General features: G+C 54.8%; 1 protein-coding gene across 1 annotated transcript in view; it reads right to left on the bottom strand.

The window, feature by feature from the left end:
- PTPRN2 (protein tyrosine phosphatase, receptor type N2) overlaps positions 1 to 13,419 on the bottom strand; it is a 546,252-nt gene that overhangs the window by 55,330 nt on the left and 477,503 nt on the right. The window contains exon 19 of the mRNA XM_018047462.1: positions 4,768 to 4,915. Coding sequence (XP_017902951.1) covers positions 4,768 to 4,915 — 148 coding nt within the window. The remainder of the gene's footprint in view (positions 1 to 4,767; positions 4,916 to 13,419) is intronic.

Genomic DNA, 13,419 nt, shown 5'->3' with positions numbered 1-13,419 from the left:
CCCCCAAAGCTGAGACTCTGTGCAGCCTCGGCTGTGAGAGGTGAGACGGGCAGACACCAGGCCACAGGAGGTCGGACGTCTCACGTGTCCAGTGGTCCAGCTTCCAGGAAGGGAGGGAACAGGAAGCAGAAGCTGGACGCGGGTGGCTGAACTTGCAGATGGCCGGCGCGGCCCCCAGCCCGCCAAGCAGCCCCTCTGCTCTGGGGGACTCCGGGGTGTTGTGCCCTCAGCCCCAGGCCCCACTCCAGAGGCTCTGGCCCTGCAGGGCTCAGCCCCACGAGGAGGCCTGGGAGCGTCTGGAACACGGCCTTCGCCTCTTCTCTGCTTCCCTTAGGAACTGTTCAGTCCCAGGCAACCCAACCTCTGTGAAGGAAGAAGCAGCCCGCACACGTGCTGCCGCGGGATTTCCTTTTCGGCACCAATGTATCCACGGCCTCCCCCGTCTGGAGGCAGTCACTCAGCTCGTTCTGAGGCCATAAAACGCGGGGTGAGGAAAAGACAGCGGGTCAGCAATTTCTATGGACGCGCCACTTTCCCGGGCAGCCTCCTCACACGAGAAGAAATCCGGCTCGCTGTCAGATTCAGAATTTCCCACGACTGATCACTACAGGCAAAGCTGGTCACTCAGACGTGACCCCACCAGGATGTTCACTGCGGAGATCCTGCTCAGAGTGGGGAGAAGCGTCAACCCAAGGTTTGCTTGGAAAGAAATTTTCTGTGTGTTTTGAGGGGAGTGGTGCTTTGTCAAGGATGGCAGCTGTGGGTGTATTTTAGACGTTCAGTCCGTGGAAGTGTGAAGTCTTTGCTCACTTTCCTGACATGAGAGTCTCAGATGAATCCACAGAAACACGCAGAGTGTTCATCATCGCAGGGCACACAGACAGACTCGAATCCCAGCCCCTTCATCTGTCAGGTGGGGGAGGCCGGGTGGGGTGAGCGGCAGGCCCGGGAAGGGTTGGGGGCAGGCCCGGGAGCTCGGGGATGGCATGCGAAATGCTCAGCCGGCCACTGTCTTTTTCGTCACATGCGGCTGAAGCTGAAGCTGGTGCCGCGGGTGATTCGGCTCCCAAAAAGAGCTGGGCGGGAGTTGCTCAGGCCCTCCCCCACCCTGTCTGCCAGGTAAGGCCATGGACACGGCTGTGAGTGCGTTAGCAGCTACACTCTAAAGGCCGCACCTCGAGACACGGCTTCAAGGACCTTCTGTCCATCCTGCATGTCTGCGTCCTTGACTTGACCTTCTCTCTGGTTTCATAGCTAGGTACCCCCGTACCTCCGTGTCTCTCTCTCGAATCACAAACTTTAAGACGGCACACCACCACAGCATCATATTCCTGTCCTCAGCTTGTAAAGAGCAGGAATGGGAGGGAATATTGCATAATTCTTTTAAAAATGCAAAAAAAAAGCATTTTAAAGCATTTTAAATTCTTTAAACTCCTGAGCTATATAACAGGACCCAGCACAGCACCAGCCAACATCTTGTAAATCTGCATTCTTCTTTGAAAGACAATTTGTTTGCAGCTAGAACCTCAGGGCTGTCAGGGACGGGAAAGTTGCTGGTCCAGCCACTTTGAACTTCCCACCAACCTGCTGATGGGGACGCAGCGGGTGTCCCAGCCTCAGCTGGACCGAGACGTGGATGGGGTGGAGGGGCGGAGCCTGCACGCTGCCCTAGGGGGGTCCAGGTGGGTGCCCCGGCCGTGCCCATCAGGGAGTGTGATGGAAGCCCAGCAGCACTCTTGTCTCTTGGGTGGAGGGCGGACGTGGTTGCTGGGGGAGCGTGTCTGACACACGGCGGTGTGATGAGCACCCTGACAGCCACGTGGTGTAAACGTCAGCTTCAGGGGTCAGGGTGCATGGAGGCCCGCCCTGTCTACACGCTCTGCTGTGCCACGGACATCGCTGCACGTGCGGAAGGAGCAGTCGGACAACATGAAGCAGGTCTCAGGAAGCGCCGTTCTCCCTGGCCTGGTAAGACCACCAGGAATTTAATGCACGCCATCGCCCTAGGGTCCTGCTCGGGGAGGGTGCAGGCTGAGACCTGACCACCGGCTCTCCTTCTGAAAGCTGAGAAGGCGGGAGTGTGGAGGACCGAGCCGGGGATGCGTGTGCAGGATGAGACCCAAATGTCCAGGGAGGCTCCGTCCGCCCGCCTGTCTCTGAGGCCAGGCTCTGTGATGGCCACACGGTCAGGAACGGCGGCTTCTGGCTCGCGCCTCCGCGCCGGAGTCTGGCCGAGAAAGCACTTCCTTGTGGAGCCCTGGCTCCAGCCCACTAGCGGGCAGCAGGCTCAAGGCTCCGGTCCAAGGGCTCCCAGGGCCCTGGTCCCCTCGGGGCTGGTCCCCCGCCCCCACTGGAGGCTGAAGACAGGCTGTCCTGCGTCCCTGAGGCCCCGGCCTGTGGACCCACCGGCTGCAGGGCGTGTGGCCCGGAACGTGTAGCGATCTGGTTGGCGCTGCAGGAGGGCGCTTGAGGAAGAGCCTTTGAACTTGAGTGTTTATCGGGTGGCCTCGACAACCAAGGAAACCAGAGGCTTCCACACAGGCTGACCGTCTGCCCCCGACGGCTACTCATCTGGGGTGCCGTGGAATCCCCCACCCAGATCCTCCCCGAGGACAAGGGCCGAGCGTGGTTGGCCGGACGTCGCCGTGTAGGCCAGCAGTCCTCAGTGCTCAGTTCAGTTCCGTCGCTCAGTCGTGTCTGACTCTTTGTGACCCCACACACTTCAGCACTCCAGGCCTCCCTGTCCATCACCAACTCCCGGAGTAATGTCTCTGCTTTTTAATATGCTGTCTAGCTTGGTCATAACTTCTCTTCCAAGGAGCAAGCATCTTTTAATTTCATGGCTGCAGTCACCATCTGCAGTGATTTTGGAGCCCAAGAAGATAAAGTCTGACACTGTTTCCACTGTTGCCCCATCTATTTGCCATGAAGTGATGGGACCAGATGCCATGATCTTAGCTGGATCATGCCAGATGATCCGGCATGATGTTAGCCTGATACCATGAATGCGGAGCTTTAGGCCAACTTTTTCACTCTCCTCTTTCACTTTCATCAAGAGACTCTTTAGTTCTTCGCTTTCTGCCATAAGGGTGGTGTCATCTGCATATCTGAGGTTACTGATATATTGATATTTCTTGGCGCACAGCAGGTACTTCAATATCTGTTTGTTATTTGCTTTCCTTCTAAATATAAACCACAAATTGCAATGGCCCCTATTTTTGGAGCTCTTTCGGGAAAAGCCCTTCAGACATCACAGCACTGGTCTGAACACCAACTAAACTGTTAGGAAAACCTTACACCTAGAAGCGTGTTAAGATTTTCATAGCAGTGTGCCATCCCCGGGCTTGGGTCCACAGCCACACAGGCGCGTCTTGGCGCTCCCTGTCCTGTGAGCAGGGAGTGCGTTGCTGCCGTTGCCCACGAGCCGGCGTGTCGGCCACTGCGCCCCTGGGCAGGCGGGCAGCAGGGGTGGGCTCCTGCCCTTGGGTGGCACCGCCTGGCCCCCTGGCTCCCAGTGCAGGGTGGAGGCTGTGTCCCCGAGAGGGCTCTGGTCTTCCCTGAGACCTGAGTGGCTTTGCTGAGCCCTCAGACACCTCAGCCCACAAAGTACATGCTGTCACGTCTGAAGTCTGCCAGAATCCCTCCTGCCCTCCACCGCAAACTCACTCCACGCACGCAAGTCACTCATCACGTGAAGCTGGCGCTTACGTCAGACACTTTGCTCACAACACACGTCAGACTCCCGCCCCCACAGGGGGTGTGTATTAATTGCAGACCACCCCCCCCCCCAACCCCAGCCTGGAACCTGCTGGAACATGGGAGGCTGGAGCATCTCCAGATAGCGGCGGAAGGCAGGAACAGCCGGGTAGGAGACGCGCATTCAGCCCGCACAGCCCTTCACGCCCCCGGGGGCCTCTGCCCCTGCAGTCGCCTGTCGGCTCACACAACGTCAGGGAGACGGAGGGCTGGCATCTCCCCGTGTTCCCTCTCTTGGCAGCGACTCCTGCAAGGCAGCAGGTGCCCAGCGATGCTGGGGACACCCGTCTGCTCCTCGCACAGCCTGCCCGGCCTGCAAGACTGCCTCACTGTCCCCACAGCCCAGAGAGTCCAAGGGGGACGGTGTGACCCCCAGGACAGGGCAGGACGAGGCTCCAGGCGCTTGGAACCGAGCCCGAGTCCAGAGTGACAGCAGCAGCAAAGCCTGAGCTCGCTGGCATCTACCTGTGCCCACCCCCACCACCGCACCTCCAGGACTGAGTGGGGCTCGCAGGGCGCCGGGCATGGAATCCAAAATACAACACAAACGAACTTACAAAACAGGAAAGGACACAGAGACGCAGAAAACAAACTGATGGGTGGCTCCCAAAGGGGAGGCAGGGAAGGGGTGACCGGAGTTTGGGGTCAACACACACTCACTTCTATATATAAAGCAGATACACAAGCTTCTACTGCGCAGCTCGGGGAACTATACTCAATATTCGGTAATAACCTCAGTGAAAAGAATCTGAAAAAGGACATGGGTGTGTGTGTCACTGAGTCACTTTGCTGTACACCTGAAACTAACGCAACATTAAATCAACTCTACGCCAAAAAAAAAAGTGAAAGGACCGTTTGTCGGCAGAGCGGGTAGGCAGGAGGAAGGAGGGCTCTGTAGCCCGATGAGCCCTGGAGGAGACCTTGGATCCCCGCCACCCCCCAGAGCCGGAGGCTCGTACAGGTGAGCACCGCCGGGCCCGCCCCCCGCCCCCGGAGCCGGGCGGTACGTACAGGTGAGCACCGCGGGGCAGCGGTTCTTCGGCAGGTTCTCTTCCCTCTGGGCCACGAGCGAGCTGTTGGGCTCGGCCTGGTAGGCACACAGCGCCTCCCACTCCTTCTCCAGGCGGTTCTTGTTCTTCAGGTGGTCCTCCATGTAGGCCTGGAACAGAGAGCGAGCGTCAGGGCTGCCCGCGGGGGCGTGGGCCCGGGGGCGGCCCCAGGCGGAGCCCACGCGCCACCTGCGCGGAGGGGGCGGGGCGGGCTGGCAGCGCGGCGGGGAAGGGGGCCGAGCACGAAGCAGACAGCAGACCTGGGGGGCGGGGCATGTGTCCCGCGTTGCAGGGCAGGGAGCCTGCGCCAAGCCCTCGCTGGGGCTGCTGACCTCGCTCCCACTTCTGCACAGAAGTTGTTTTCCTTATAACAGGCTGGCTTCTCTGAACCCACCAGGGGGATGCAGTTTGCTCTGATGGGCGCAGTGTTACGTGGCCGTTAGTGTTAAAAAACAAAACCCCAAACACAAACCAAATATCTGACCCTCATCTGCTCTGATCTTAATTTTTCCAGGCACCTGCCTCTGGGCAGGGACACAGGAGAGGTGGACGGGCAAACAGGCCTCCGGAACATTCCCTCCACAGACTCCAGAGCTGGTCTTGTTCACTCTCCTTATTGATCTGTTTAGTCCAGAGATGACCACAGTTTTAAGGAAAAGAATTTCAAAGGACTGACCCAGGTGGTTTGATTGGGCCCAAAGGAAATAGTCTCATCTTCCAAGTCTTGCTTGTGGATTTTCAAATATGTCCACACAGCAAAATGAAACACACACACGTGTGCACACACATGTGCACACACACACGTGCACACATGCACACACGGAGCCAGGTCCCTGGTCAGGCACTCCAATGTCCGGCCAAGATTTACACCTCTTCCTCGCCCACCCTGATCCCTCTGTCGGCCCCTTCGTCTGCTCAGTCCAGCAACCACCACTCCAGTGACCACCACTGTCCTTGGCTGCCCCGCCTCATTGGCACCCACCCCAGGGGACAGACGGGCACCTGAAAAGGAAGGAAGCCCACCAGACGGTCGGGCTGAGATCTCAGTAAAGTGCGGAGTATAGCTGACCTGCACTGCTTTGTATCACTCACTTAACAAACACTTACTCTGCCCATGTTGGTCTGATTGGTGTGTGTATCAGTGAGTGTGCGCTGAGCCAGCGCGTGGAGGCCGGGCGCCCGAGGGCGCTGCTCCAGGGGAGGGCTCACGCTCTGGGTTGCCTGGCCCAGCCGAGGTGCCCCTGGGCTGTAGCTCCGGGAGGGCCAGTGACGAGGCCCTGGGCTATTATCACACGTCCCTCGATCCCCTGCTACAGCCGCTTAGGGGACCAGCGGATGGCCTTTCGTGCAGATGACCAAGGACTGTGACCGTGAACCCTCTTCAGGGACAGACCGTGAACCTCAGTAGCTCGCCCTCGTGAGGAAAAGCGTCACGGCAGTTCTAAGCCCACCCCCCGACACGGCCCTTGGGTTTCAGGAAAAGAATTTCAAAGGACTGGCCCAGGTGGTCTGATTGGGCCCAAAGGAAACAGTCTCATCTTCCGACGTCTTGCTTCTGGGTTTTCACATATGACCACACAGCAAAATGAAACATCTTTAAAGAAGCAACTTTAGGGCACAGTCCAGAAAACATACACCACACGCTGCTTTCTTTGGGGACAATCATCATGGAACATCACATACATATTTTTTGTACCAAAGTTACTCTAAAAAAGGTGACATTTTTCCACAACACAGTACTTAAAGGTGTAAATACTGACCAGCTTATTACCTTGCCTAAATTATGGTGTGTGCGGAGGTCCCTGGAAGGAGGGGGAGTTCTGGGTAAGTGCACAGTCTCCGTGCTTCTGGGGTTACTTTTCCCAAGACTGGTTAATGTACAGTCTTACTCATGGGCGGAAAACGGTTTCTGGCAAAATGATTCGGGATCCTCACTTTTCTTTGGAAAATGCTGTTCACGAAGCCCATCAAGGAAGAATGAGCTTTTTTCTGAGAACCGCTGTTTTCTAGAAGTAAGCCATGTGGGGAGTTGTTGGTTCTCTCCTGTCACAGTAGCTCAAGGTTGTGCCCAACTTTTTGTGACCCCCTGGACTGTATGGAGCCCACCAGGCTCCTCTGTCCATGGGATTCCCCAGGCGACAACAGTGGAGTGGGTTGCCCTTTCCTTCTCCAGGGGATCTTCCTGACCCAGGGGTCCAACCAGGCTCTCCTGCATTGCAGGCAGGTTCTTCACTGCTTGAGCGATCGGGGAAGCCCCAAATGAGCTTCTTTCAATAAAGCATGATGGACTCTAAACTGATGAGCCTCGGAAGGTTTAATCCGATCTCAAATGTTGTCTGCAAAAGGGGCCTCATGCTCGAGCCTGCGAACTGCAACTACTGCACCGGTGCGCCCCAGAGCCCACGCTCTGCCACGGAAGTGACCGCGGTGAGGGGCCCCAGTGAGGCGGCCATCCTGCAGGAAGCAGCTGGGAGAGCCCGAGCGCAGCCAGAAGGAAAAACGAGGAAAAGAAGAGCAAACACCGAGGCAGAGTGTTCCTCCTCTCGGCGTGCACTGCCGCAGTCACCCGTGCTCGCCCTGCTCTGGCCATCTCAGCGGACCTGTTCTGAGCGTCTCTGTTAGTATCTTTACAGAGCGTTGTTCACCGGAATAAACGGATGTAATCCCATCCACGTCTGAGGAGCCTTGGCTCCCTACGGTTGTGGATTCGATGCTTTGCTTCCGAGACATGGGAGTGGGTTCCACGTTCTGTGGGGAAGCGAGGCTTTGGTCGTAGAAGAATGAGTTTTACACAAAAACAAAACCTGCCACCATGACTCAATACCATGAGGCCCCTTCTTTTCAAGATGTGAGAACAGGTGGAGGGGTCCTCCCCAGACAAAGTCGGCTCCTGGAATAACTAGGTGAGTGAGCATGAAATTTACACACTCCGTGTGCTCCTCCCCCAGACTGCAGGTGTTCTAAAAGCTGACAGTTAAAATGCTTTCATTTAACGAGTGTGTGTGCGTGTGTACGTGTGCGCGCGTGTACGTGTGGGTACACGTGTGTGCGTGCGTGTACGTGTGTATGTGTGTGTGTGCATGTGTGTGTGTGGGGGCACAGTGGGTATGGCAGGAGGGCTTGGTTTAAGAGAAATGGTACCTTGTTATTCCATAAACAGCACATGCAGGAAAGGACAGAAACTGAAGGGAAGCAGCGTGAAGGCAGAAGCCGCTGACAGCCCCCCGCCCCGAGCGAAGCCATGGGCTGTGGTGGCTGCCACCGTCCTTGGCACACGCGTGGGCTGCCTTTTGCTGTTGCTATTGTTTTTCTGTCCTGACAGCTGCTGCCTAGGCCTTGGACAACATCAGTACTACAGGGTTTTCTCACTTGAGTTGAAACGATGCTGAGACGGGGGTCTTCCAGCCGCACCATCCTGCCGCCTCCTCAGCTTCCTCCCTCAGGCCCCGTCCGGTTCCTCCACAGGCGGGACTGTGGTCACAATACCACCTGCTCCAAACGCCGCCCCTGGTGCCCCGACAGCCTGTGCTCTGTCCAGACTTCATGCCACCAACCTGCCATGCCGGCCCAGCAAGAACACTTGCCCGCGTGAACTCGTCCCCCGTCACCGTCACTCTCCACACTTCACGCCGATTCTGCCGTGAATCCACCCAGACGTCCAGGTCAGTGCAGACGCCACCTCCTCCTTCAGGCTCGTCCCTGCCCCGACCTTCCTTTCCCACCACCCACTCCCCACATCGGATACTCACTGCTGTAAAACCTGCGTCTGCGACGCGAATCCTGTTCTGCTTTGCGGGTGCCAGGCCCTCCATCCTCTCGTGAGAGCACCTGTTCCAGGCTGCGGCCCGTGCTGCGTGCACTTAGCACAGAGCCAGTGTTTGCTGAATGACTGACGTGATCTGGGAGCCTGTGTGTTGTTTCCCAGTTGCTAAGTCACGTCCAGCTCTGCAACCCCGTGGACTGCAGCACGCCAGGCTTCCCTGTGCATCACCATCTCCCAGAGTTTGCTCATTCGTGTCCATTGAGTCAGTGATACTATCTAACCGTCTCATCCTCTGTCGTCCCCTTCTCCTGCCCTCAATCTTTCCAGCATCAGGGTCTTTTCCAGTGAGTCGGCTCTTCGCATCAGGTGGCTAGAGTATTGGAGCTTCAGCTTCAGCATCAGTCCTTCCAATGAATATGCAGGGTTGCTTTCCTTTAGGATGGACTGGTTTGATCTCTCTGCACCAATCCAAGGACTGGTGGACTCTCAAGAGTCTTCTCCAGCACCACAGATTGAAGTAATTTGTATTACTTCAGTTGTATGTTGATAACTGGCAATCCAAAATTTTTGCCATCAAATCTAAAACTTGGAAGAACAGCCCCCCCAAAGTACCATAAGGACTTTGGGATGTTTCATTAAATATTTCCTGCTGCCTTCTTCCTTTCTGAGTTACCCAAGGAACATCCATACAGTTCATGTCGAATGTTCCTGTGACAGTCTCAAGGTCTCACAGGTTTGGAGGCATGGCCAGAGTTCAGAAAGGTCTTCTCCCAGTCTCCCCCACTGTTTGATCTTAACCCCCTTCAGCATCTGGGTCTGTGGTGTCCCTGTGGGTCACTTCTGTGGACCTCGTGCTCTGGGTGAGCAGCCTCGTTAGGGAGGTGCTGTGCGCGGTCCCAGTGTAAGGAACCTGTCTTCCCCACGGGTGGTGAGCTCCTGGGGCATAGGGACCTGTCCTACACCAACACCATCACCCGCACAGAGGAAGCTCTGGGTACACAGAGCAGAGCATGGGTCACCAGCCCTGGAGTGGGGCTGGCCAAGTGAGGGAGACCCCCCACCACTTGGAAGACTCCAGTCAAGTGCAGAGTCAGGGCTCAGCACCCGTTGGCTCAACTTGAAGAGCTTAGATAGTTAAGACAGCTACCGCAGTTCGTGAGGGTCCTTTGGAAGCAAGTCTTTAATCCTGAAGAGTTGCTCAGTACGCTCCCCTGGACGTGGGTTCTGGCCGGCTCTGGGCTTACGGGAATTGTGTTCCCAAAAGCCTGGGTCCATCAGGGGAACTTCACTTGGGTTGAGTTCAGGTAACTCCTGAGTGCAAAGGTTTCTAAAATCTTCTCGAATTGTGGTACTTTCTAAGAGCCTAGGTTTGAAGCACTTGCATAGAAGATAATCTCCAGATCAAACCATTCATGGAAAAAAGTCTTGAGCTTTCAGAATATGGGTTTTCTACATCTGCAGTCAACCTGGCTGACACTGACCTCTTGAGCCTTGACCACATGACGTTACCATGAGGACAGCTTTCACAGGACCTAGTTCATGAGATACTGACTCAATCTAAGGTGTTCCTCTTTAATCTTCCTCGTATTTCTGACTTTAACCTTCCAGTTCCCGAGCTCACATGCCCTTTTCTGGCCCACAGAATTAGACTGTTTGGATAGGAAAACGACCAACAGTTTCTGGGCCACGAGGACCATGTGCCACGAAACAACTTTTCAGGAAATGCTCTCCAGATGTTGGAAAAACCAGCTGGCTTCCACACTTAATAGAATCAATTCACACAGAATCTCGAACCTTTGGGACAAAAGTTACTGCATTATAACGTGGAGACGTATGTCCACAGTTTGTTAATATCACCCCAGTATTTTTTGCATGGTTTTCTGATCAAATTGTCAACACCTTCTGGTCAAGAAAGTGATTCCTAAGAATATGGAGCGTCTGGGATACTTTGGAGTATAAAAGAGTTTTGTTAATAACCATAGGCACATATTAAAAAAATAATCACAGGCACACTTTTGTATCTTTGGGAAGTTAATTTTACCATCACTCTCAGAGCCTTTGTGAATGCCTAAGGGAGTTTTCCAATAGGAAGGCAACTTTTATAAAACAGAGAAGGCAGTGAGCTTGATTTCAAAAAACTTCTTAATGATGTAATAAACAAAACGGTTTGGTCCCCACACAGAGACTTTTTGGGCAAACCATCTAATTTTACTTACCCTTAATATACTGCTACGCAAAAATGGGAATTCTAGTACATATTTCTAAGGTAGTTCTGGGGCTTGGCCGAGTTAATATATGAATTATACTTTGCGACTATAAACTGTATACAAACGGAAAAGATGGTGTTTCTCATTAGAGAGTATCTTAACGTCTCTTCCATATTCCGTGACCACAGTGTTCTGGGAACACTATCATTACCTAATGAAATACAGTATGTTAAGTCTCCACGGACAGCAGCTGCCAACTGCCGCCTGAGCACAGGAGGGGGGATCACAGTGGAGTTGCTTTTACGAAGCCACCTTGGCTGTGGTCAGCCCTCCTGACACTATTAAGGAGACGAGAAGCGGCATCCCCAAGCACACTCATCATGGTTTCAGTGCTGCTTCCAATTCACCAGGGAGGGTGGTCCTTCTACCAAACCCACTGCCTCCTCACAGCATGGGTCAGGGTGGACCCTCGAGCTCCTCCCCACTGCGTGCTTCTTATCACTGGCTTCAGATGGAGGTGTCATGAGCCAGTCTTGAGGCGCCACTGGAAATGCCAGTTTAGAGACCTGAAGCTGAGCTGCCGATTTCTGGGCGGAAAGAGCTGGTGATGCCATGTGGGACTGTGACCTGGCACCTCAGATCATGTCAGGATCTGGACTGTTTCACCAGCACTGTTTTACCAGCGTTGATATCAAGGGTCAGTCTCCAGGGTCACAAGGAAAGAATCCCAGTTGCTAAGATCATCTACTTCACCACAACACGCCTAGCTCAATTTGTCTTCTCAAACAGCAGCAAGCCAGCACTTTCCTCATGAAACAGAATACCCACTGGAAGTACTGATGCTGAAGCTGCAATGCTTTGGCCATCTGACGCAAAGAGCCAACTCTTGGAAAAGACCCTGATGCTGGGAAAGTTTGAGGGCAGGAGGAGAAGGGGACCACAGAGGATGAGATGGTTGGATGGCATCACTGACTTGATGGACATGAGTTTGAGCAGGCTCTGGGAGAGTGAAGGACAGGGAAGCCTGGCGTGGTTGGGCATGACTTAGCAACTGAACAGCAACAGAACAAGCCAGCATCTGTGGCCCCAAGGGCTTTGGACTGTGACTGCTCCAAGGAGAGCCGAGGGCTCTCGGCTCCCTGGCCCCCAGGCCGTCCTCCGTGCTGCAGGAGTGTTGCTGCCCACCTGTGAACACTGGGAGGATGGGTCTGGAGACCTGTGCAAGTTGGTCTGAATCCAGCCCACAGAGCTGGGATCCTGGCAGATCCCGGCTGCCAAAGTGCTGGACCAAACCGACATGGAGTGGTCACGAGAGCCTGGGTGAACAGTGCGGTTTTAGTTCTGGTAAAAGCCACAGAAATGATGTCCCTTAGGCATTTCTTACCACCACCAGTGGGGCTTCCCAGGTGGTCCGGTGGTGAGGAGTCCATTTGCCAATGCAGAGGTTGCAGGAGACACGGGTTCGACCCCTGGGTCGGGAAGATCCCCTGGAGAAGGGAGTGGCACCCCACTCCAGGATTCTTGCCTGGAGAATCCCATGGACAGAGGAGCCTGGCGGGTGACAGTCCATGGGGTCGCAAAGAGTCAGACACGACTGAGCGACTGAGCCCGCATGCTTGTACCACCAACAACGGGAGGGCAACATCCTGAGAGGGGCAAGAGGACTTACTAAAGATAATGATGAAAGTAAGCTTTTAACACAAAAAACTAGAACTCATAAGGAGGGCGGACCATTGCTAAAACCTAGCAAACTCTAAGGTCCTGCTGACTTCATGTCACAATGATCAGTACACACGGAAACCACTCATGTCAGCGCAAAACCATGTCTGCACACATCTCTGGAGACTCCTGTGGCTCTGCGGATCTTCAGACACGAAACCAGTGGAGGCTGTCCCAGTGAAAGTCCATTTCACAGTGACACTGCTGGAAACAAGCTTCTGCCAGAGGAGGGTGTCATGAGGGAGGCTGGGTTTTGGGAGATCCAGTCATTGCTCGGAAAGCTTTGTCTCTATTCTCTGCTCTACACAGGTGCCTATCCTGCTCTGCGTGCATGCGTGCAGTCACGCCCAACTCTGTGACCCCCTGGACCGGAGCCCACCAGGCTCCTCTGTCCACAGGATTCTCCAGGCAAGGACACTGGAGTGGGTAGCCATGCCCTTCTCCACGGGGTCTTCCCGACCCAGGGATTGAGCCCACATCCCCTGCTCTGGCAGGTGGGCTCTTTACCACAGGGCCACCTGGGCAGCTGGTGTGGGTGCCCACGACAGCAATCAGACCATTAAAGGTTGGAGCTTTAAGATCAGATGGAGTCAGACGCAGGCTTTTAACAGCAAGGAGGGAGCTGCTTCTGCTGCCATTTGGGGAGATGATGACCTTTCTCCCTTAAAAATAAACATGGTCACCTGTCTTTGTTAACGCATCAAAGGAAGACGTGTATGCTGAATGTCTAAATTCCAAAAGTAAGACATTTACGTTATGAGCAAAAAAGATGAAAGGAGAAACGAGGTGGGGTCAGCTGTCCGGGCTCAGCCCACACGCACACAGATGCGGGCACAGTAACCTGCTGGATCAGGAGGGTGTTCTGTCTGTCATAGGTTGCCACATCTGGCATAATTTAAGTGGTATTTGTTGATATTATGCGTCA

The sequence above is a fragment of the Capra hircus genome, chromosome 4, assembly GCF_001704415.2.
Source record: "Capra hircus breed San Clemente chromosome 4, ASM170441v1, whole genome shotgun sequence".
Lineage (NCBI taxonomy): Eukaryota > Metazoa > Chordata > Mammalia > Artiodactyla > Bovidae > Capra > Capra hircus.
Note: the sequence above shows the minus strand (reverse complement) of the source record. Positions and strands in the feature narration are given on the sequence as shown.